The following is a 26,697-nucleotide window of genomic DNA, read 5'->3' on the forward strand; positions in this document are numbered from 1 at the left end:
CATGTATGTAAAATACACTTATATATATTGCATAAATTCTATCATGAATTCATGCAACAGATGTATCATTTACTATATTATATCTTGTCACCCATAGAATTGGTGATACATCCTTGAAAAAGGCCAGATACGGCCGAAACGCTTCGGATAACCGATTGGACACCCCCTCTGAATTAGTTCCTGTCTTTGATACAGCAGAGCAGGAATGTCCTAAAAATCAATGTCACCAATATTCACCTGTAAACTCACCTTCAACCCTTTTCTATCACCTTCACTCAATGGGCCTTCACCCATTCACTCTCAAAAGTTTGTATATATATATCTATTATTTCGTCAATAAATAGTTTTTTTACCTACTACCAAAAATTTACTTACTCCAAGTCCCGAACCTGACCTGAGGCACCAAAATCACAAACAATTCTTCAGGGACAGTGGCAGAAACTACTACAGGATTCCACCAAGATCCAAAAACCCTCTTTTTCAACTGGTGCCCTCTGTATAACTCCGGACTGCCCACCACTGGGAGAAGATTTAGAGGGGAGGTACCCATATATCATATGATTGGCCTTAAGGCATTAGAAAAAGGTAAGAATAAGATAAAAAAGCACAAAATACTGCGGTAAGAGACATCTATGGGGGCAGGGGGCTAAACCTAAAAATGGGCTTTGATGAGAAAAGGAATATTGTGTAGAATGTAATAAAGAGTACAGCAATGCTCAGACATGGAGGTGAGACTGCCCAATTATTTTTATAGAATGTGGGAGCTCTTATAATATAATATATGCGATATATATATATATATATATATATATATATATATATATATAATCTAAAGCAAAAAATAAAAAAAAGTGGCAGATAACCTTTAACTCCAGTTTTTATACAACATTAGAGAAGAAGTCGTGTCAGTTGTCTCTTCATAGCCGTAGAATAAATGAAAGAAGTACAAACATGTAAAAACTAAATCTGAGCAAAACACACAGTCCCATATTGCTGAGCTCCAGGTCTCTGCCATATAATTTCTTTACCTCCCAGTGCCGGCTCCAGACAGGTCCATCCTCACCATACTTTACAACTAAGCCCAAAAGATGTTAAAACACATCAAAGGGAATAGGTGGATAAAGTGACTTGTAAACAAGATGGTTAAGCCTATGGACTGCCATTTCAAAGGCTTGAGTCTTCAAGGATTAGATTATACAGGCCATCAAATCAATCAGAATGATGTGAAGGTCAGTCTGATTTTTAGACAGATTAATTGAACAAAGATCTACAGGGATAGTGTTGATCTGCTAGCAGAAACCTTCCAACGTTGACAGTGCTTCAGGGATGAGAAATCTTATGATTCTTGCTAAATTTATTAATAGACACTACGTTAGGCAGCAGGGCAAGGGGTGGACAGTAACACAGAACATCTACAATTTGGGTTTACTTTTTTTAATTAATCTTTGCCATACTTGGTCACTCCTGGATACTAAACTTACTTCAGTAAAGCCAGCATTAGATATACACAAAAGGATACAGGGGCTGCTGAGGGGAGTCATAAAACTCTCTGAAGCTCAAACAAAATGCAGTCATCATCTCCCTCTCTGCATGTTATTGTTTGGTTGTTTTGGTATGGACCAGTGATCAGTACTGGATACACAACAGGATATACCGTATTTTCCGGCGTAAAAGACGACTAGGCGTATAAGACGACCCCCCTAATCTTCATCTACCGGTAATAATTATACTTAGGTTACCTTGGAGATATTATACTCGGCGTATAAGACGACCCCCCATTTTTGGGGGATTTTTTTGAGGTTCAAAAGTAGTCTTATACACAAAATACAGTACTGGATTGCACAACGCTATAGGTCAATTACTATAAACAGATATGCAAAAAGTTCCCAGCATTCAGCCTCATTACCCTGCCAAAAACATTATTCATTATTAAAACCCACTTCTGATATATCAGTTAAAAAAATAATAAATTCCAACTAGAGGCTAAAAATGTTTTCAGGATATGATCTACCAGCAGCTCTAGCCTACAATCCAGAGCTTCCCCATGCAGTACTTTGTTTCTGCCACAAGATGTCCTCAGTTTTCTACAGGGAGCGGATAGGGGTCCCTCCCCATCACTGACTTTGTATTGTGTTTGTGTGTACTAAAATTCATTAAAGTATATTTCTTCCTGAAAATTTGCATTTGATAAACCGCAGCGCAAATATCTTTTGACATAAAAAAATGCAACAACCAACATTTTTTTTCTCCAAGGCCTGTTTCCAGAAAACAATACTCACTGGAGCGCTGGGCTGTGGAGGGGTGGGAGCGGCTGGCTCAGCCTCTCAGTGCCTCGCTGACCGGCTAAGCTAGGTGTCGATCCAGGGTTGTGGACGGATCCTGGCCCTATTGTTGCAATCTTGCCCCAGCCTGGACCAGCACTGTGATGTCAGCCGACACCGGGCTTTAGGGTCACAGGAGTGCAGAACGAACTGCCCTCCTGTGATTTACAGGAGAAGTACAGCCAAAGCTTGGTGGTACTTCTTCTTTAAATACATTAGGGTATGAATATGGTTGAGGAGGATAGTATTTCCAATATGAAGTTAGGATCAAGAACACAGAGACATGGCCTCAAACTAGGAGGAAAGTTTAAAACTAATCTTAGAAGTATTATTTAGTGAATCAGTAAACAGTAAGTGGATTAAAAAAAAAAAATATATATATGTATCTCACAAAAGCGAATACACCCCTCAAATTTTTGAAAATATTTTATTATATCTCTTCATGTGACAACACTGAAGAAATTACACTTTGCTACAATGTTAAGTAATGAGTGTACAGCTTGTATAAACAATGTAAATTTGCTGTTCCTTCATAATAACTCAACACACAGCCATTCATGTCTAAACCACTGGCAACAAAAGTGAGTACACCCCTAAGTGAAAATGTCCAAATTGGGCCCAGTTAGTGACTCATTAGTGTTACAAGGTCTCAGGTGTGAATAGGGAGCAAGTGTGTTAAATTTGGTGTTATCGCTCTCACTCACTGATACTGTTTACTGGAAGCTCAACATGGCACCTCATGGCAAACAACTCTCTGAGGATCTGAAAAAAAGAATTGTTGCTCTATATAAAGATGGCCTAGGCTATAAGAAGATTGCCAAGACACTGAAACTGAGCTGCAGCACGGTGGCCAAGATCATACAGCGGTTTAACAGGATGGGTTCCACTCAAAACAGGCCTCGCCATGGTCGACCAAAGAAGTTGAGTGCACGTGCTCAGCGCCATATCCAGAGGTTGTCTTTGGGAATTAGACGTTTGAGTGCTTCCAGCATTGCTGCAGAGATTGAAGGGGTGGGGGTCAGCCTGTCAGTGCTCAGACCATACGCCGCACACTGCAACAAATCGGTCTGCATGGCTGTCGTCCCAGTGTGTCATGGTCTGTGGCTGAATGAGTGCTGCCGGCACTGGGGAGCTACAGTTCATCGAGGAAATCATGAATGCCAATATGTACTGTGATATACTGAAGCAGAGCATGATCCCCTCCCTTCAGAGACTGGGCCGCGGGGCAGTATTCCAACATGATAATGACTCCAAACACACCTCCTAGATGACCACTGCCTTGCTAAAGAAGCTGAGGGTAAAGGTGATGGACTGGCCAAGCATGTCTCCAGACCTAAACTCTATTGAGCATCTGTGGGGCATCCTCAAACAGAAGTTGGAGGAGCGCAAGGTCTCTAACATCCACCAGCCCCGTGATGTCATCATGGAGGAGTGGAAGAGGACTCCAGTGGCAGCCTGTGAAGCTCTGGTGAACTCATTCTCAAGAGGGTTAAGGCAGTGCTGGAAAATAATGGTGGCCACACAAAATATTGACACTTTGGGCCCAATTTGGATATATACACTTAGGGGTGTACTCACTTCTGTTGCCAGCGGTTAGACATTAATGGCTGTGTGTTGAGTTGTTTTGGGGGGACAGCAAATTTGCACTGTTATACAAGCTGTACACTCACTGCTTTACATTGTAGCAAAGTGTAATTTCTTCAGTGTTGTCATGTGAAACGATATAATAAAATATTACATAAATGTGAGGGGTGTACTCACTCTTGTGAGATACTGTATTAATGACCTGAAAATTCCAACCTGGACATTCATTACCAAAGCGGGTTGGCCAAAGTATTTCTGCACATGACTTGACCAAATCCTGTGACAATCCTCTCATCCTGTCATGCCCAGCACTGGTCAAAATTACTTTTTATCGTTTTTATTTTTGCTAAACATTAATTATTATTTTCTTCCAACATCAGTGCCTGACTTCACGAATGCGCTTCTGGAAGAATGGTCTTCCCATAGACACACTCCTAAACCTTGTGGACAGAATTTGCAGAAGAGTTGAAGTTGTTATAGCTGCAAAGGGTGGGCCAGCTCAATATTGAACCCTACGGACTAAGACTGGGATGCCATTAAAGTTCATGTGCGTGTAAAGGCAGGCGTCCCAATACTTTTGACAATATAGTGTATAAATTATATATATATATATATATATATATATATATATATATACACACACACACACACAAAATAAAAAAAAAAATGGGGCAGGCTCTGTGAACCACTTATTGCCATGGCATGGCACAGAGAAGGGTCTGCAGTTGCCTGTTGAAAATTCAGCCACTGCAAGTCATTTTTAAAGAAGAGATGGGGTTGATCTTCAGGTAAGTGTGCTATCATTGTAGTCTTTGCCATATCCCAATGTGAAGGCTCCTTATAGATTATGGTAGGTCAGCTGTTCAGAGTATAGAGATGCCTTGACACTGACTTACCCTTATCTTTCCAATGAATCTTCTACGTGTAAAGCAGATATGATACCCACTATACTATACTATAAAAACACCTGATTGAACAGGACAGAGCATTGAGAAAGGTTTGCAGGGTCCTAGTGAAATTCAGCCTCAGTCATTGTCAAGAGATGGGTTTGACCTTCAGGTAAGTGTGATGTCAACATATTCCTTGCCAGACACCTTGGCACTGGCTTTCCCATAAGTTTCCAATGTTTGAATACTTACAAGTCTGTTTTTTGTGAATATAAGAAGCAGTTCCTAATTAGGTCTCTTCAGCTAACAAGGATGTGCTGGGGAGCTTTTATATTTGGCATTTGGAACTCAAGAGGCACAGCTTGGTGGGTACAAAAACCTCATCAGACTCTAGTTTGCCAAATTACAATTTACATTTGTCATATAGATTTATCTCTTTTATTTTCTCGATAAGCTGGCAGTAGATCGGCTTTCAGATCTTAGGATGGAATGTCAGAGTGACTTTGAGCTGTCATTGGAGAGCTGATGAGCGCTGTAGAGAGCACCGTTTCTCACGAGGCCTGAGGCACAATTTGGTGGATGCTGTCAGGGGTCAGTGAATCAAAAACGTAGCTGAGAATCTTGTTGGCCTGAAGAGAGAAAAGGAAAGAAGATGAGGTAAGGGTGGGTGCTGGAGATAGACGTTGGAGGAAAATAAGGTGACACAGAAATGAGAAGACGAAGCAGGATCACTCTACTCAGTCAGCACATCTAACTCTTATCTCTCAATTCCCAAAGGAGCAGCCGAGAATGCAATTCACTGCTGCTAAATGAAATCAACAATATAAATGCAATTCTCCGCAACTTGGCCAGTGTCTGGTTTGTGTAAGTCTTGTCAGCACAATGAATAGCTGAAGCCAGGAGGATCTGTGCAGGAATGTGGTGCTTACCTGTGGCTGGCTCTGGGGACTCAGCAACGATTGTGTGAAGTTCTGTCCATTTTGTAAGGTAATACTGGAAGAAAATAATAATCATGTTTAGCAATAAAAAGATAAAAAGTCATTTTGACCAGTGCTGGGCATGACAAGATGAAAGGATTGTCACAGGATTTGGTCATGTGCAGGAATACTTTGGCCAACCCGCTTTGGTAAAGAATGTCCAGGATGGAATTTCCAGGTCAATAATACAGTATCTCAAAAAATTGAGTACACCCCTCAAATTGTTGTAAATATTTTATTATATCTTTATAAAAGATATTTTACATAGATAGTAGTGAGTGAACAGCTCGAATAAAATGTAAATTTGCTGTCCCCCAAAATAACTCAACACACAGCCATTAATGTCTAAACCGCTGGCAACAAAAGTGAGTACACCCCTAAGTGTAAATGTCCAAATTGGGCCTAAAGTGTCAATATTTTGTGTGGCCACTATTATTTTCCAGTACTGGCTTAACCCTCTTGGGCATGGAGTTCACCAGAGCTTCACAGGTTGCCACTGGAGTCCTCTTCCACTCCTCCATGGCGACATCACAGAGCTGGTTGATGTTAGAGACCTTGCGCTTCTCCACCTTCCATTTGAGGATGCCCCACAGATGCTCAATAGGGTTTAGGTCTGGAGACATGATTGGCCAGACCATCTCCTTTATCCTCAGCTTCTTTAGCAAGGCAGTGGTCGTCTTGGAGGTGTGTTTGGGGTCATTATCATGTTGGAATACTGCCCTGCGGCCCAGTCTCTGAAGTGAGGGGATCATGCTCTGCTTCAGTATGTCACAGTATATGCTGGCATTCATGTTTCCCTCAATGAACTGTAGCTCCCCAGTGCCGGCAGCACTCATGCAGCCCCAGACCATGACCCTTCCACCACCATGCTTGACTGTAGGCAAGACACACTTGTCTATTTCTCACCTGGTTGGCGCCACACGTTGACACCATCTGAACAAAATACGTTTATCTTGGTCTCATCTGACCACAGGACATGGTTCCAGTAATCCATGTCCTTAGGCTGCTTGTCTTCAGCAAACTGTTTGCAGGCATTTTTGTGCATCGTCTTTAGAAGAGGCTTCTTTCTGGGATGACAGCCATGCAGACCAAATTGATGTCGTGTGCGGTGGTCTGAGCACTGACAGGCTGACCCCCCCCACCCCTTCAACCTCTGCAGCAATGCTGGCAGCACTCATGCATCTATTTCCCAAAGGCAAACTCTGGATATGACACTGAGCACATGCAATCTACTTCTTTGGTCGACCATGGCGAGGCCTGATCTGAGTGGAACCTGTCCTGTTAAACCGCTGTATGGTCTTGGCCACCATGCTGAAGCTCAGTTTCAGGGTCTTGGCAATCTTTATGTAGAGCAACAATTCTTTTTTTCAGATCCTCAGAGAGTTCTTTGCCATGAGGTGCCATGTTGAACTTCTAGTGACCAGTATGAGAGAGTGAGAGCAATAACACCAAATTTAACACACCTGCTCCCTGTTCACACCTGAGACCTTGTAAAATTAATAGGTCACATGACAACGAGGAGGGAAAATGGCTAATTGGGCCCAATTTGGAGATTTTCACTTAGGGGTTTACTCAATTTTGTGGCCAGCGGTTTAGACATTAATGTTGACTTATTTTGAGGGGACAGCAAATTTACACTGGTATACAAGCTGTACACTCACTACTTTACATTGTAGCGAAGTGTCACTTCTTCAGTGTAGTCACATGAAAAGGTATAATAAAATATTTACAAAAATGTGAGGGTTATACTCTCTTTTGTGAGATACTATATATGTACATGGGAACAGTCATATCTACTTGTTGCATTTAGGACCATATTTAGATCTTGGGGACCCAAGGCATTTTTAGGTTCTAAGGGACCCTCATATACATTTGGTTTCCTTTCCGGAATGAACACCGGTACCAATCACTACTGTGTCTGTTCTCATCACTGAAGCATGGTAAACTGTGTTCACTATATTTCAATTTGTGAATGAACAGGAAGCCTCAGAGTGCTTCCTATTCATTCATCTGAATGAGGCTGTAGAGAAAGTGACTGATAAATCCCTATTCACTTTCAGCCAGGGGGAGGGGGCCCTGTAAAGTAGGCTGTATGGGGCTCTCATGATTTCTAACAGCAGCCCTGATCGTGGCCACAGCAATGTGAATTTAACCCTCTGCCTGCCAAGTGAATTTGATGGTGGACGGGGCGTGGCCTGAAGCCGTATGTGAGCAGACATGTGTGAGCGGTGCTCTCCCAGCTTATCTCTGTACATACCATCTGTTGCCGACATACAGTGACACTGAAACCTGCTGCTTGCTGCTGCTGCTCCAGTTCATCTGCGGATCATGTTGCCTCCCAATAAGACCTGTGAGGCGGCAGCGAAGTTGGACAAATTCTTTTGTCAGGAGGGAAGCCTGCAGGCCCAAGATGGCGGCTCCCCGTCTATGGGGGCACTGGGCAGGGGGAGGAGCCTACAGCACCGACAGGGGACCCTAAAAGAAGAGGATTGGGGCTGCTCTTTGCAAAACCATTGCACAGAGCAAGTAAGCGTAACATGTTTATTGCTTTAATTTAAAAAAAGAAAGCTTTAATGTCGCTTTAAAATGGTTGTAGAGGCAGAAGGTTTTTTTTTTTTACCTTCATGCATTTTATGCATGAACATAAAAAAACCTTCTGTGTGCAGCAGCCCCCCTCATACTTACCTGAGCCAATCTCTATCCAGCGATGTTTGTTGCAGGTGAGACTTGACTGTCCGGGACTCACCCTCCTCATTGGCTGAGACTGCAGCAGAGCACCATTGGCTCCCGCTGCTGTCAATCAAAGTCGGTGAACCAATGAGGAGAGAGAGGGTGGGGCCTAGCCACGGCTCTGTGTCTGAATGGACACACGGAGCTGTGGCTCGGTTTGGGAACCCCCATAGCAGGTGTGGGGGCACTCGTCAGGAGGGAGGGGCATGCATCGGCGGGGAGCCCGAGAAGAGGAAGACTGAGGCTGCTCTGTGCAAAACCAACTGCACAGAGCAGGTAAATATAACATGTTTGCTATTTTTAAGCAAAAAAAAAAAAAAGAAGACTTTAGTATCCCTTTAACCCTGAAATATACTACTGAAAGGACTTTTTATATGTGTTTGATAAGTGCAAAAAATAACTGTTGATCGTAAGAGACTCCCTGTGCTGCACTCTCAGTTGCATTGTTCCCAGTTATCTCTGAGGACTACAGAAACCCTTCACTCTATGCTGCGAAGAAGAGGAAAAGGGGCAGTTTTTTGTACTTCTGTCTTAAGGGTGACAACGCTGCTTCTCCATAGATACAGTACAGTGAGTGAGCGTTGCCACCTTAGAAGAAGAAGTGTGTTACTGGCAGAATCTATAGGTGAAAATAAAAAAATTGAAAGCTTAAAAAAAAGGTAACCACCAAATCTAAGACACTTAGCTGCAATATCTGACATTTTTTCTTGTGTTTGGTTACGCTTTAAGACGAATGAATACTGAATAAGTCCACAAGTGTCTGAAGTCATGTTACAACAGCTGGCGTTGCCTACCAGAACTTTAAGACATCTGCTGAATCTGCTTGCAATTAATTGAAAGAGAACAGTCATCTCTTTCATGGTTTTGTTAGATTCAAATGTAGGAAAGGATCAGTGTATATAATTTTATTAATGAATGTAATGTATATTTTATTCATTTTAACCACTTAAGGACCAGGCCTATTTCTGACACTTGTTGTTTACAAGATAAAATCAGTATTTTTTTTGCTAGAAACTTACTTAGAACTCCCAAACATTATATATATTTTTTTTTAGCAGAGACCCTAGAGCAGTGGTTCTTAACCTGGGTTTGATCGAACCCCAGGGGTTCGGTGAGTCAGTCTCAGGGGTTCGGCGGGAGGGCAACTGGGCAATTGCTCCCCCCGAGAAAATATTACTGATTGTGAGGCCAACCCCCCCCCCCCCCAGGAAATCAGAGCTGCGGTCGGGACGACTCACAGCCATTACACATAGACACTTGACGCTCTGCCCTCTGTACCTCCCCTAGCAGGTTTCCAGCCTATCTCCTGCAGGCTGCTTGCTGCTTGAGTGGGCGGGATGGGGATGTACCTGACCACGGAGATCGTGCCCGCCTGGAAGAGGGAAGTGTGAGCAGCTGAGCAGAGGGAGCCGAGTGAATGTTCCTGGAGGTAGACTCAGCTAGCTGTACATGGTGGATTAGTTTGCAAGCACCTCTATGCTAAGTCTGCTGAGTTACTGCAGCTTAGCATAGAGGTGCTGTTAGCTGACAAATGGAAATGCATGTCCTTTTCATTTAGCTCAATAAGCATTATGAATGCCCCCTGGTGTGTGCCCTCCCAGCCCCCTGTTGTGCGGCTTTACTGATCCATGTACACTGTCCTATCCTCTGTCCTGTCAACTCCTATCCTCTGCCCTATTCTCTGTACACCGTCCTACAGCCTACTGACCACTCTATCCTTCCCTACAATCAACTGACCCGTATACGCTGCCCTACATGCTACTGGCCTCTGTACACTGCCCTACATCCTACTGACCTTTCTACAACGCCCTAAAAACTACTGACCCCTATACACTGCCCTACATGCTACTGACCTCGCTACACTGCCCTACAAAGTACTGAGCACTATACACTACCCTACAAACTACTGAGCACTGTACACTACCCTACAAACTACTGACCACTGCCCTACAAACTACTCACTACTGCACACTGCCCTACAGCCTACTGACCTCTGTACGCTGCCCTACAGCCTACTGACCTCTGTACGCTGCCCTGCAGCCTACTGACCTCTGTAGGCTGCCCTACATACTACTGACCTCCTGTACATTTTACTTTGTATGATACGTTTAATTCAGTTCTGTAAAAAACACCTTTTTTTCTGGCAGTGCCCCTCCCGAGACTAGACTCATAAAATCATATTTTATTTTTCCAATTAAGAAGGGTTCGGTGAATGCGCATATGAAGCTGGTGGGGTTCAGTACCTCCAACAAGGTTAAGAACCACTGCCCTAGAGAATTAAAATGGAGATTGTTGCAATACTATATGTCACACCGTATTTGCGTAGCGGTCTTAAAAACACAATTTTTTAGGAAAAAAATACACTTTTTTAAAATTAAAAATAAGAAAACAGATAATTTAGCCCAATTTATTTCTATAATGTGAAAGATAATTATATGCAGAGTATAAACTGCAGAGGTGGGGGACTTGAGTCACATGACTTGACTTGAGTCAGACTTAAGTCACCAGTTTGAGGACTTGAGACTTGCTTGACTAAAATTAATAAAAGACTCGACTTGACTTTGACTTGGTATTCATGACTTGAGACTTGACTTTGACTTGAGACATATGACTCGAAATGACTTTACTTTTTTAAGTTATTAAATATTTGAATTTTCTCAAGATGTGTTAAAGCAAAATGAATCTGCCTGTTATGTTTCTGACACCACAGTCACTTAAAACACCTCAGTGTGTTCTGATTTTTAGGACACTGGCTGTTTAACAATGGAAATACTTAACATGTTTTTAGTGACTGTGGTGTTGAAACATGAATGGACGAGGGATTTTGAGCTGTTTGGGCATTCAAAGTGTTTCTTTAATATGCCAAGAAAAAAGCACTAAGTTTTGTTAATGTTGAAAATAAAACAAAACCTTTCCTGACCACTGACTTTTAACTGATTTAAAAGGTGAAAATTGGGGTAGATCAGTATTTTGACTTGATTTGTGACTTGACCAAAATAAATGACTTGACTTGCTTGACTTCTAGCAGGGACTCGACTTGACTTGCTTGCTTTTTGGCACAGTAACTTGGGACTTGCTTGAGACTTGAAGGTTAAGACTTGAGACTTGCTTGTGACTTGCACATATGTGACTTATGGCTCTTTCACACGGGTGGTCCGATCAGATCCGCCTGTCAGTTTTTTAGGCGGATCTGATCGGATGCCCCATTCAGCCCTATGGAGCAGCGGATGTCAGCGGTGAAATGTCCGCTGACACCCGCTGCCATCCGCATCCGATCCTGTTTGTGAAATCCAGACGGATGGAAACCCTATTTTCCATCCGTCCTGGGGATCGGATGAGAGCGGACAGGCGGTCCGCTCTCATCCGATTCCCCATAGAGAGCAGCGGGGGCTGTGACACCTCCCTCTCCGCACTGCAAGCGGAGACGGAGCTGTCATCAGCCGGCTCAGCGGGGATCGCGGATCGATCCCCGCTGAGCAGCACGGATCCGCCTACGGAGGCGGATCGTGTGAAAGAGCCCTTACTCCCATGTCTGGTAAACTGATACCCAACATGTCATCATGATACAAAATTGCACACGCTCGTGGAAACATTGGTATTTAAAAATCTCGGGTTACCAGTTTAGAGTTACAGAGGAGGTCTAGGGCTAAAATTATTGCTTTCGCTCTAATGATTGCGTCAATACCTCACATGTGTGGTTTGAACACCGTTTACATATGTGGACACGACTTGCGTATGCATTCGCTTCTGTGCGTGAGCTCAGAGGGACGAGGCACTTTAAATTTTCTTTTTACCTTTTTATTTTTACAGTCTCTTTAAAAAATGTTTTTTTACACTTTTATTTCTATTACAAGGAATAAAAACATCCCTTGTAATAGAAATAAGCAGGACAGGTCCTCTTTAACGTGAGATCTGGGGTCAAAAAGACCTCAGATCTCACATCTACCCTTAAAAGCAAAAAAAGATATTTTTTATTCCAGCATGAAACAAAATGGCCCATTAAGGCCGTTGGGAGGAAGCAACATATGACGTTGCTCCGGTCCTCCAAGGCCATAGAGTTGAGTAGGGGCCATTTTGCCCTCACTCGACTTCCTGCCTGGGACAAGGACATACCGGTAAGCGACAGGAGGGGGCATCTCTCCCGCCGCCCATCTGCTGCTGGGAGCGCTTTTATGTGAAAGAGGACCGCCCACCCGCCCTGTAAGAAAATACCGGGGTTATTGCAACTATCTGCTGCCATAACAAGGCTATTTAACGTCACAGTACCGACATAAAACGGCACCGAACGGTCCGCAATTGGTTAAAGAGGTGGAGATCTACCTGAACAACATGGGAGAAGTCAAATATCACTGGGCACAGTGTCACCTCCTCACACCTGATTTATACCTCTAATTGCCGTACTACTGTGTCGCAATTGCATGCATTTCACGGATATCAGGGGTTTAAATCAGGTGGTGAGGAGGCAACATGTCGCCTCCTCACCACCTGTCAAACACACTCAGATCGCTTTTCAGAGGAGCAGAAGTGCCTGTTGCACTTGTGAATGAGCCCTTAGTTGAATTCAGCAGCGGCACCCTTAGGGCTGGTTCATGCATAAAGTTCGAGGGGGAGGGGTTTAATCGCCTAAATCTCCTCCCCTTTAGCTGCTGAGGCAGCAGCCGAAGGTGTACACATGCCACAGCCGAAATAAGTCCCCTGTTGATTTTGGTGGATGCTACCGCCTGCCAATCGTGATGCAAGTAAATGCAACTAAATGGGGTCACACTGCAAAGCCCCGTAACTGCATGCTTCTGTGGGGACCAAGGGGTTAAAGTAGGTGGTGGGAAAGCAACACAGCACTTCAACCCCTTGCTTGTTGTACTGCACAAGGTTGCAGGGCACTTGCAGAGTGGCCTCATTTACTTGAGTGGGTCTTGCTTGGCTGGTAAAAACATGTGATGGCAGCGCATAGGGACAACCCAAACAGAATCCAAGGGGATACAAGAGAGATGTCCAATAAGAAGAAGTTCAGTTAATTGATATAACAAAAGGGGGGGGAGATCACCAATGTACATACATCACCCTGGGTCTACAGTCAGGCAGGGGCATCGTCAAAGTGGAAGACTGAATGGCCGATTACCAAATGCCGCTGTGTACTGAGCGGTGGAGATCCTTGCCGGAACCAGCCAGCGTGAGGATGAACCGTCACTAGTCTGCTCCGATGCAATGACGATGATCGGAAAGACGTAACTTGGCTTGCAGGAACCAGGGTGGAATGCAATCTTGCTCTGTTGCTGTGACTACGCGTTTTGCATGCATGAGCTTTATGAAGTCACCAGGTGACTTGATAAAGAGCAAGGATCTCCCCCTCTCAGTACACAGCGGCATTTGGTAATCGCCCATTAAGTCTTCCACTTTGACGATGCCCCTGCCTGACTCCAGACCCAGGGTGATGTATGTACATTGGTGATCCCCCCCCCCTTTTTTTATATTAATAAACTGAACTTCTTCTTATTGGACATTTCTCTTGTATTCCCTTGGATTCTGTTTGTGTTGTCCCTATGCGCTGCCATCATATGTTTTTTCCTGCTCCAGCATGCATTCCATGCTTTACTGGCTGGCAGCATAGTGACTTCCTTGGTGGCCCACTGGCCGGTTCCTATTCTTCACTCGACAGGCGCCTGGTGGTATTTGTTTGTGTTTTCATGCTTGGCAGGTGCTACATCCGCCAACCATGACAGGGCGTATAACTCCTGCTTTGGCTGCGACATGTGTACATCCCTGGACACTCCAGCTGAAGGGGGTGTGGTTGGGACGGGGTGATAAAACACACATCTTAACTATGGGGTTTTACCAACCCCCAAACTGCAAATGTAAATTAACCCTTACTTTTCTGAGCCCCCTTTAAGGCTGCTTTCACATCCATGTGCTGCGGTTTACCTAACTGCATCTGCAACTTTCCTGGGTTAGCTGCACTTTGCCATAGACTTCTATTATATCCTGCAGGTGTGGTGCACTTTCTGAAAGTACACCAAAACTCCTGCATTCAGAAAAATGCACCAAACCCGCAGGATTTAATAGAAGTCTATGGCTAAGTGTAGCAAACCTGCAGGAAAGCTGCAGGTAAATTGCACTGCACCTGCGGTGCGGGTAAACTGCAGCACATCAGTGTGAAAGCAGCCCTATACTATTATGCCCAGTGTATTGCTTCACACTGACCTGAAGAAGATCTCCTTTCCTCTGCTGCTGGCACCACTCTGGAGACCGCTAGCCTGGATAAGAGGTGGAGTGCAGTTGGAATCACGCATGGGACAGGAGAGGAGGCATCAGCTTATACTACACCTCCAACTTTGCACTCTGTTTGCTGCTCTGGGATGGTGGGTCAGTAAGCCTAGACCGCGATCTACTGGTCACCCTTTCCGAGATCTACAGGTTGCTGACCCCCGCTTTAGGTCATGTGCCTGACCTCAGAAGCAGAATTTTCAATTCAAAATACTTTATTGCTCAAAATAATAACATGATTTGGCAATGCTGACGAGTGCCGCATTGATTCAGGTGAATTGTGAATTTAAATGACAGATCTTCTTAACCCTGATTTAGATTATCTGAGATGTATTTTCTATTTTAAAGCTGATACTGGGTATTCTAAGCTGGACTGAACTTCAGGCACAAAAGCTTTCATTTAAATCATTTATTTAATAACTACAAAGGATATGAATCCACTTTGTGTGCACCATTGCCTTTGTAAACCTAGATATTACCTTGTAAAAGCAGTAGTGACATCATCACTGGGCTTTACATTGTCTGTGCAGACAGCAGAGCTGTGGGAGGGGCCCAGCAGGCTGCACCCACTACAGGCTGTCTGCCAAAAGCTACAGGAGGGGGGCGGAGACAAGACCAGTCACTCTGAACAAGGAGAGAGAGCAGCAATGAGCAGTCTTTATTACAGGAAGCTCCTGCACAGAGGGAAAGTGTCACACTTGAATACTGCATATATCTGGAAGAAATACACAAAGCACACCAAGATTCAGGGGCAGACTGGAAACTTTCAGCCAAGGGGGCAAGTGCAAACCAGAGACCCATGGTGCAGCGACTCAGCCCCGCTCCCACTCTCCCTCTTCCTGTCCTCCTCCTGACCCTCATTCCAGGCTGAAGCTCCGCTCCTGGTACTCTCTACTCACCAGCTGAATCCCAGTTCCCGACCTGGTCAGCAGGGGGCAGTTGGTGGAAGCTAGGACAGCTCGGTTGGGGCTGGCCAAGGGGAGGAGAGTCTCCAATGGGACGTTAAACCTGCCTCTGCTCAGACACAGTTTACATCATCCATGCATGGGGTAAAGCCTGCCCTCTGTCCTTGTCCTCAACCCACACTCAGTAGGTCAGTGGCAGGGACTTTTTACCTGTCTTCACCAGAAATCCTTTAGGCCTGCCCTCTGTTCTTGTCTTCAACCCACACTCAGTAGGTCAGTGGTAGGGACTTTTTACCTCTCTTCACCAGGATTCCTTTAGGCCTGTCCTCTGTCCTTGTCTTCAACCCACACTCAGTAGGTCAGTGGCAGGGACTTTTTACCTCTCTTCACCAGGATTCCTTTAGGCCTGTCCTCTGTCCTTGTCTTCAACCCACACTCAGTAGGTCAGTGGTAGGGACTTTTTACCTCTCTTCACCAGGAATCCTTTAGGCATGTCTTTAGCAGAAGCGGTACTGCCTTTTTACGGGGCATCAGAGCGGCCCAGGGGGCAATTGCCCCCCTGTCTCCTGGCCCAGTTCTCCCCTGCCAAGATTCAACAAAGAATAAATATGGCTCTTGTATTTAGACAATATTTGCTTATCCCGGAGTTCTGCTTTAAACACAGTCCCAATGCTATGTATTGAACATTAGCAGTTCCCTAGTTAATGCGACTTGTTTTCCATAGTAGGATTTCACTACAAGCCTAATTTAATTCCGAGTACTACATAATTACATATACATCTAACATATAATTTGGTATCCTGATGATGAAAACAATAAGAATCTAAGGAGAGGAGACGCTAGTTATAATGCACATATAAGAGAGCGTGTGCTGGATGTCAAATCTACCTTGGACGCTCTCAAAGCGAAGATTTCCGAAGAGTTTTGAAAACCGCCTTAAAAAAAGGAATCTTTTGAGGCTCCTGAAAACCAACCCCACAGAAAAGATGATTTCAGTGAACGTAACAAGAATCCCGCTCTGCCGAGTAAAATCCCTTTGCTGGGTTTTGTGTTCTTTCAATAGAATGCTTTAAACTCTGCCTGGCCTACTTTTCCTGTGCAGCTGGCTATAACTCATGGTTCTGAGGATAGAGGAGCTGGAACATCACAGATAAGAGCTAAGGAGGGGGGGGACTCGGGAGCTCTGTACCCCCTCCCTCCAACTGCGAGGAAGAAATCAACACAGCTTCCCACTGGGACCGACACACAGACTGCTCCCCGCACACTCCATGATATAATAGCCTCCATCAGATATGGGCCATTTATATATAAATTATTATTATTATACGGGATTTGGACTGTATATCGCCAACAGTTTGAGCAGCGCTTACCATATAAAGGGAGATAGTACAGTAACAATACATTTCAATGCAAGAGGGTTAGGAGGGCTTTGCTCCTTTAGAGCTTACAATCTAATAGAGGGGGGCAAGTGGAAAGCCATTAGGGATGAGCTGATGGGAGAGTTAAACATTCAGTTGACAGGCAAAGGTGGGATAGGCTTCCCTAAAGAGACAAGTTTTCAGAGATCAGGGAAATGCACAGAGTAAGAGATAGCCAGCCAGATAGGGGAAGAGAGTTCCGGAGGGTGGGAGAGGCTTTCGAGAAGTCTTAAGCCTCGTACACACGATCAGATTATCTAACATATTTTCATCCGTTTTTTTATTGCATGCTAGTCTCATATGGTTACTTTCATACGAAAATTCTCATACGACAGAATTCAACTGCAGAAGTGATGTCATGTGTTGAATTGTTTGGTTTCTGAGCATGCCTAGTCTTGCTCTTACGATTTTATTTTTCGGACCAAAACTGTACTAATTAAACGAAAATCGGAAGTTGTGTTCACATACAATAAAAATTTTACAGCCTGCTTTTGTCGTACGATAATTTGCAATTGGCTGTCAAAGGCACTATACTAACAATCTGAAAATCAGCAGATCGTTCGGCGGATGAAATTTTACTTCCGGTTTTTTATTGTGTGTATGGGTATTTGACAAGAATGAGGGGAGGAGACTAGACAGCTAATGAGTTTGTGTGTGTGAATGTGTATATACAGTGCCTTGCGAAAATATTCGGCCCCCTTGAACTTTTCATCCTTTTGCCGCATTTCAGCCTTCAAACATAAAGATATAAAACTGTCATTTTTTTGTGAAGAACCAACAAGTGGGACACAATCATGAAGTGGAACACAATTTATTGGATATTTCAAACTTTTTGAACAAATAAAAAACTGAAAAATTGGGCGTGCAAAATTATTCAGCCCCCTTAAGTTAATACTTTGTAGCGCCACCTTTTGCTGCGATTACAGCGGTAAGTCGCTTGGGGTATGTCTCTATCAGTTTTGCACATTGAGAGACTGAAATTTTTGCCCATTCCTCCTTGCAAAACAGCTCGAGCTCAGTGAGGTTGGATGGAGAGCGTTTGTGAACAGCAGTTTTCAGTTCTTTCCACAGATTCTCAATTGGATTCAGGTCTGGACTTTGACTTGGCCATTCTAACACCTGGATATGTTTATTTGTGAACCATTCCATTGTAGATTTTGCTTTATGTTTTAGATCATTGTCTTGTTGGAAGACAAATCTCCGTCCCAGTCTCAGGTCTTTTGCAGACTCCATCAGGTTTTCTTCCAGAATGGTCCTGTATTTGGCTCCATCCATCTTCCCATCAATTTTAACCATCTTCCCTGTCCCTGCTGAAGAAAAGCAGGCCCAAACCATGATGCTGCCACCACCATGTTTGACAGTGGGGATGGTGTGTTCAGGGTGATGAGCTGTGTTGCTTTTACGCCAAACATAACGTTTTGCATTGTTGCCAAAAAGTTTGATTTTGGTTTCATCTGACCAGAGCACCTTCTTCCACATGTTTGGTGTGTCTCCCAGGTGGCTTGTGGCAAACTTTAATCGACACTTTTTATGGATATCTTTAAGAAATGGCTTTCTTCTTGCCACTCTTCCATAAAGGCCAGATTTGTGCAGTATACGACTGAATGTTGTCCTATGGACAGAGTCTCCCACCTCAGCTGTAGATCTCTGCAGTTCATCCAGAGTGATCATGGGCCTCTTGGCTGCATCTCTGATCAGTCTTCTCCTTGTATGAGCTGAAAGTTTAGAGGGACGGCCAGGTCTTCGTAGATTTGCAGTGGTCTGATACTCCTTCCATTTCAATATTATCGCTTGCACAGTGCTCCCTGGGATGTTTAAAGCTTGGGAAATCTTTTTGTATCCAAATCCAGCTTTAAACTTCTCCACAACAGTATCTCGGACCTGCCTGGTGTGTTCCTTGTTCTTCATGATGCTCTCTGCGCTTTAAACGGACCTCTGAGACTATCACAGTGCAGGTGCATTTATACGGAGACTTGATTACACACGCCACTGGAGCCACGCTCCTGCTGTGTTTAGACACAGCGGGAGGCGGGCCATGGGAGGAGAGGCGGCGATTGGCGTCTACCTCCCACGATCGTCTGGGAAACGGAGAGAAGACCCGCCTGCTTATGTCAACAAAGCAGGCGGATCTTCTGTGAGACAGGCAGGGACAGATCAGCGGTTTCAGCTAAGCTGAAACTGCAATCTCTCTGTGCCTGTCACAGAACCTCCCCCCCACACACACACAGTTAGTAAACATATAGGCATACATTAACCCCTTTGATCACCCACAGGGTTAACCCCTTCCCTGCCAATGGCATTATTACAGTGCATATTTTTAGCACTGATTACTGTAGTAATGTCACTGGTACCAACAAAAGTGTCAAAAATGTCAGTTAGGTGTCCGATCTGTCCGCCGCAATGTCGCAGTTCCGCTAAAAATCGCAGATCACCGCCATTACTAGTCAAAAATAAAAAAAAACAATAAAAATTACAAATCTTTGCCGTAGTTAGTAGACGTGATAACTTTTGCGCAAACCAATCAGAATACGCTTTTTTTTTTGCGATTTTTTTTTACCAAAAGTATGTAGCAAAAAAAATTGGCCTAAAATGTTGAAAAATTTAGATTTTTACTTTTTTTTTTTTGGGAATGTCATATAGCAGAATGTGAAAAATATTGTTTTTTTTTTCCACAAATGTTGCTATTTTTTTGTTTATAGCGCAAAAAATAAAAATTGCACAGGTGATCAAATACCACCAAAAGAAAGCTCTATTTGTGGGAAAAAAGGACAACAATTTTGTTTGGGTACAGCGTCGCACGACCGCGCAATTGTCCGTTAAACTATCGCAGTGCCGAATCACAAAATAGGGCCTGGTCAGGAAGGGGGTAAAACTTTCCGGGGCTGAAGTGGTTAATGGCTTTGTGTTAAGTTATTTTGAGGGGACAGCAAATGTACACTGTTATACAAGCTGTACACTCACTACTTTACATTGCAGCAAAGTGTAATTTCTTCAGTGTTGTCACAGGAAAAGGTTTAATAAAATATTTACAAAAATGTGAGGGGTGTACTCACTTTTGTGATATACTGTATATATATATATATATATATATATATATATATATATATATATATAAACACACACACATACATATATGTACACAAACACAGGGCTTTATTTCAGCAGGTACGTGGGGATACACAGTTTTGGCACCTGTAAAGACTGGAGACATGCTTTTGGAAGACACATTACATGAGACTGCTAGAGATCACCGCTACAATAGGGCAATAGGGAACACAGATGAGTGTCTGTATGGCCAGGAGGGTTGCACAAATAACGCCACATGGCCACATGCGACCCTTGGGCTGCAGCTTGAGCAACAATTGTAGCATTCTTTCTAGGTCTTTGATTTTGTGCGGCTATGTTCCGGTGTTTCAGGGCAGAATTAAAGTATTTTTATGGCCAAATGTTTTTTTTTTTTTGTTACCATAGTAACACTGTACTACTCTGGGGAAGTGATCAGGACATTTTTATTTTCTTTTAACACATTATGAATTTCATTGGTATAAGCAACCATTTTACTGAATGAAACTGATTTATTCAGTGAGAATAGTGGTGATTAGCCACAGCTAATCACATGGTACAGATTGGCTGTTAATGGCCCTGTCTGTATTATGTGATCACTGTGACCAATCACAGCTAGCAACACAATTGTTAGTATGAAGCCCTCCATTGTTTACAACTGGAAGCAGGCCGGGTAATAGATTGCGGCCCGCGCTTCGGGATGATGTCATATGACATCTATCAGTGTCTGGTTAAAGCTTGTAGGAGGAGTTTTAATTCTATTCTGACTGTCCTATGAGGCTGCAGGACCCCTGAGACCCTCTATCTGGACAGTGCTGATTGGCCCTGTGCTGATCACATGCACCCCCTCAAGAAAAAAAACCTCTCTAGCGATACACACCAAACTGAGCATTTGCATAGTGACTCCAAAGACACTGTGTTATCAGGAAATGATTTGAGGTCAGTGGAAGAAGGGGAGGATCAGAAAAGACAAGATTAAACAGCCTTTTTACACAATGTGCAGGATTAACCCCTTAGGTTCCATAGTGAGTATAGTAAGCATGCTATAAAAAAAGTAGCACTCAGCACAAACTTGATTAGACACAACCCTCTCTTGCTCTGCAATTTAGGTGACGTCATGAGGGGCGTGGCTGCTCTTTGCCAGCACAGAGCACCAGAGTCTGAGGGCAAGAAGCCGCATTTTTTTTTAGAGAGAAAGGGATATTTTAGAGATTTTCAATAAGTCACAAATCTTAACAAGTGGATACTTTAAGAAGATAAAAAGGTGCAACACAACTGGGCTTGAAAGAAAATCTGTCTTAAAGAGAAATAGACTGTAATTGCTAACCTCCTTCTGAAAATGTTAGTCACCTGACTAATTCAATGGCTTTAATAATTTTAAACCATTGACAGAACTAGCATGCAGATGAGGAATATGAGCGCTCCTCATTTGCATATGTGTTCAGACGCAATGGGATCAGCCTGAACACCAGGCAGTCAGCATGGTCAGGGTAGGTCAGCAGAGGCAACCTGCAGAAGTCTTTAGATTAGTTTTCTCATAAATCTTGTCTGCAGAAAGTGTAAAAATGCACAGGAAAATCCATGTAACTGATTATCATTCATTTTCATTTTCCCATGGTAAAAGAATGAGTCACCCTGTGTGCGTCACTATAAAATGTCACCTAACTTGGGGACAAAGGTTTTTGTGGATTTGGCGGTACAGCGGTGTGGCCGGCAATGACATTTCTTGTGTTGTGCTGTCCTCAGAGAGCGATGTGCTCAGGTACGGCCAGGGTAACGGACAGGGTTTGTATTGTGCCAGCACGTAGCCTGGCAAGTATGTCACTTCTGAATATCAGCCAGTGTGCCGGCTGGGTTATTAAGTCCCTGTGCCCTTCACCGTGCACAGTTGCTGTGTGTATAGCAGGCTCTGTGACATCTTCTAAGTCACGGAAATCCTGACACACCATCTAATCTGTAGCATAACAAAAGCTTCCTATAAACGGATTTTGTTTGAGCCTAATCCATCAGAGGAAACCGAACTGTCCCGGCTTCAGTCTACCAAATCCTCTCTCTCTGACCCCTTGAGTGCCATGTCGGGAATTAACCTTAAGTGCCATGGAACATACTAAGTGACCAGACTACATTGGGTCCAGTGCCAGAGTCATTGTCAGTGCGGGTCATTTTAGTCCCAGCGGCACAGCTTAGAGCTGAGAGCTAGGTTTCCTGTAAAGGTGACATTGTGGAATGATCAGTGCTCAGTGTTTGAGAATGTACTTTATGATGTGCACAACGCTGCAGCTAGGTGGCATCTTTCTTAAAGAACAGTGCTCCCGCACAGATGTAATTAAAAGGATATCAAAATCCAAGTAAAAAAATATTTATATTGCAGCTTAGCAGTCCTTAAATGTGGTGACTACTTACTTTTTTCTAAAAGTATGGAATAAACACCTGCTAATTCTGCCAGCAGAACTCTGGTGGCCAACCTGTGGCCCTTCGGCACTTTCTGGGTAGCTTGGGGCCCCTACAGACACTAATCTGTGTTTCCCTATTGCCCTGTTATAGCAGTGATTTCTAGCAGTCTCGTGTAATATTTATCCAGTCAATGACTATCTCCTGAAGCATGTGCCCAGACTCCATGAACTCCTATAGCATGTTCACAGTCTCTGACCATCCCTTGCTTCATGTCTGCAGTCTCTGACCATATCTTGTATTACGTCTACAGTCTCTGACCATCTTTTGTATTATGTCTGCAGCCTCTGACCATCTCCTGTAACATGTCTGCAGTCTTTGATCATCTCTTGTTTCATGTCCACAGTCATTGACCATCTCTTTTATCAAGTCTGCAGTCTCTGACCATCTTTTGTATGATGTCTGCAGTCTCTGACCATCTCTTCGATCAAGTCTCCAGTCTCTGACCATCTTTTGTATGATGTCTGCAGTCCCTGACTATCTCTTGTATCAAGTCTACAGTCTCTGACCATCTTTTGTATTATGTCTGCAGCCTCTGACCATCTCCTGTATCATGTCTGCAGTCTTTGATCATCTCTTGTTTCATGTCTGCAGTCTCTGGCCATCTCTTGTATCAAGTCTACAATCTCTGACCATCTTTTCTACGATGTCTGTAGACTTGATACAAGAGATGGTTTAGAGACTGCAGACATCGTAGAAAAGATGGTCAGAGACTGTAGACTTGATAAAAGAGATGGTCAGAGACTGCAGACTTGAAACAAGAGATGGTCAGCGACTGCGGACGATACAAGAGATGGCCAGAGACTGTAGACTTGATACAAGAGATGGTTTAGAGACTGCAGTCTCTGGCCATCTCTTGTATCGTCCGCAGTCGCTGACCATCTCTTGTTTCAAGTCTGCAGTCTCTGACCATCTCTTTTATCAAGTCTACAGTCTCTGGCCATCTTTTGTACAATGTCTGCAGTCTCTAAACCATCTCTTGTATCAAGTCTACAGTCTCTGACCATCTTTTGTATTATGTGTGCAGGCCCTGAACATCTTTTATATTATGTCTCCAGTCTCTGACCATCTCTTGTATCCTGTCCACAGTCTCTGACCATCTACTCCATCTAAAAAAAACAGCAGCTTCTAATAGGTGTGTTCCATACAACCCCAACTCAATAATAAAATAAAATAAAAAAACTGGTAGCAGTGCTAATAAATATTGAACGTTTTGAAACAATGTAATGTTGTATATAAGCCACACCGTGATGCACTTTGGTTTTGCACTTTATTCTTATTTTCACAGATATTTCTATATTTAATTTTTCAGTTTCTTTATAGCACGTTGCACTTTGCAGCATCGCAGACATGCTGCCTGTTATCACTATGCAAAGAAAGGCACCGCATATTATTGCAATGCACTGTGCTGCTGTACAGTGATATGAATGAATTGTCACTTTGTACACTTCAGATAAAGTTTAAAAAAAAAAGGGAACTGTGTGATGCGCATCTCACCACTCTCTACCGGCAGCTCATTGCAGTTGAAACAGTTAGCTGCCCGCAAACTACACCGCTCTGGTTTAGTGGGTGGGCAGTGGGAACAGTCCCTTACTGATTGGAGAGCTATATAACTCACCAAGGGGTAAACCGAACCTCTGCAGAGAGACCACTGCCTTCACACCGAGAGCTTGTGTCCTTTTTTAAAATCTACTATCTGGAGACAGGCTTTTTTGCTTAAAGTGATTGTAAACCCTTACATATACCTATAAGAATAAAATATGATCTGTCACACATGGAACATGTCTAATTGCCTCCATCCCTAATATGTATAGCAAAAAGGAGACCAAAATTGTGGGACTTTAAATGTGGTCAATTAGACAAAGATTTTATTGATATTCCTTGATGGATATGTATAAATATATGTAAAAACCATTATGACACATTCATATAGATACAGACATATACAGAAAAATGGCATACAGCAAGCTATACAATTCATATTGAAAAATAGAAATAGGTACAATGTTTGAGGATCTAAAATTGGATCTCTGAGGATAAAATAATTCAATATAAAATCTTACATATACATAGTGAAGTGACTGGCCTCAGGTGATACTCAGAGATTAAATTAATCCTCCTACAAACGTTGTACCTGTTTCTCTGTAGCCATCACTTCTCTACATCTGTTCAAAGTGCTGAATTCATAAAGCTTGTCTGGCTCAGAGAGCTAAATTATACTCTGTAGAGCTAATTGAGGAGAGGTCGTGCTGCTGATTTGAGGGAATGGACATGCCTCCCTTCACACAGCACACAGGAACAGAGCGGAGGCTGTCAATCAACTAGAGGTCCCTCCCCTGTCACCATTTTTCTCTTGGTGTCAGGAAAACTTGTCAGAAGTAATTCATGCTGATAGCAGAGGAATGAGGCAGCAGACAGAAATTACACTTAGTGCTCTGGATTGAGACAAGTACACATTATAGAGGGATATTCTTTGTTCATATTTTATATCCGAGGTTTACAATCACTTTAAACTACTTTCTAATTAAAACAAAGTGTAAGACTTTGTACACCTTTTGTTTTGATGCATCTTGAATGTTTTAATCTGATTTAACATAAAAGTTCAATTGGGTATTCAGATTTTATTGTGAATAGTAGAGGTCCCCTCTAACATAAAAATACCTTAGGGCTTCCCTGCAAGCACTGCTTCTCTTCCGATGCTGCAAGCTGTAAGCTGTACTATAAATGACCAGAGCTAAGCAGGTTACTTGTGCCCTGCAGCTTCCATTACTGTATGCAGAGGAGTTCCGCCAAGTGTAAAGACCATGCGATACAACATGCAAAATCTAAAGACACCAGGGGGCCGGAAAGAGACAGTGACGTGAAGTATCATTAAAAATCAGCAAATAACTAAACATTAAAGAAAAAAAAGCCAAGCACAGGGAATACGTCAGAGAAAAAAATAGGTTTTAAATTGTAGACATGGGGGTGATTTCTAATTGCAAAGCCCAAATGGAAAAGTCATCCTCTAAACTCCCTGGAGCCAATAAAAAGTCAACGTATTAACCACCCCACAACAACAGATTTTCCTATTGTCTGTTTATCCAATGATCTTTGTTTTGTAGACATGGAAAATGTTCATTGAGATGGGATCAATGTGCGGCTGATAAATTATTCAACTCATTTCCTTTGCTAATTATTCTCATGTGTTTTATTGCTGACAGAAATACACTGGTGCTTACCTGCCCATTAGTGAGTGGAAGCAGGTTACTGCGTTGTCCCTCTGAGCGGCTATAAGCAGGCAGGGACCCTCCATCACAGCGCTAAACTGAAACAAACCACAAGAGCAGAGTTATATGTATGTCCTCTACAGGCAAATAAATTAGACATAAATGTGCTTCCATTGCTGGGAGAAAATCGTCATTGGTAGTTACTGGGGAAAAGTATGATGTCCGATACTAACACAACCCCCCCGCCCCCAAACATGCGCGCTAACACTACATTCATACCACTATATATTAGTACTGTGCAGTAAACCATATCCTGCCTGCCCCATCCTTGGTACAGTTTCTGGCAATCTTCTAAATTAATAAAGTAAAGCATGTAAAACACAACTATAACTTAATGTACATCAAATGTGTTACATGAAAAGTAGAGACATGTGACCATAGTCAAACCTTCCTGTAATCCTCATACCAACCCTCCCGTAACCCTATCATTAACCTTTCATGTAATTCGAATACTAACATTCCTGTAATAGTAATACTAACCCTCCCTATAATCCTAACACCAACCTTCCCAACAGTTCTAACAATAACTCTCCCTGAAATCCTAACACTAACTTTACATGACATTATCATACTAACCCCAACACTAACCCTCCCTCTATCCCGAACACTAAAGCCCCGTACACACGCACCGATTGTTGGCCGTAAATTTTCGGCATACGTCCGATCGGCCGATTGTCGGCTTGCTAGTATGATGCTTCCGACAACCGACTGCGACTTTTCGGTCGAACAAAATCTGGTGTGCATGCTATAAAATTTTTGTTGGCCGTCAGCAGAGCGGCCGATTGTTCCTCAGTCAGTACAGATTTCGGCTGCCAAAAATGTGATGATCAA

At 43.2% G+C, this 26,697-nt stretch overlaps 1 protein-coding gene across 1 annotated transcript in view; it reads right to left on the bottom strand.

Moving 5' to 3' along the window:
* Window positions 1-4,571: 4,571 nt before the first annotated feature.
* LOC309558919 (dynein axonemal assembly factor 8-like) overlaps window positions 4,572-26,697 on the bottom strand; it is a 211,969-nt gene continuing 189,843 nt past the window's right edge. Inside the window, exons 29-31 of the mRNA XM_082262014.1 lie at window positions 25,819-25,904; window positions 5,722-5,785; window positions 4,572-5,421 (exon numbers count right to left, since the gene is read on the bottom strand). Of these exons, the coding sequence (XP_082118140.1) occupies window positions 5,344-5,421; window positions 5,722-5,785; window positions 25,819-25,904 (228 nt within the window). The 3' untranslated portion in view covers window positions 4,572-5,343. The remainder of the gene's footprint in view (window positions 5,422-5,721; window positions 5,786-25,818; window positions 25,905-26,697) is intronic.

Source organism: Pelophylax lessonae, assembly GCF_965119305.1.
Source record: "Pelophylax lessonae genome assembly, chromosome: 6".
NCBI classification, from domain to species: domain Eukaryota; kingdom Metazoa; phylum Chordata; class Amphibia; order Anura; family Ranidae; genus Pelophylax; species Pelophylax lessonae.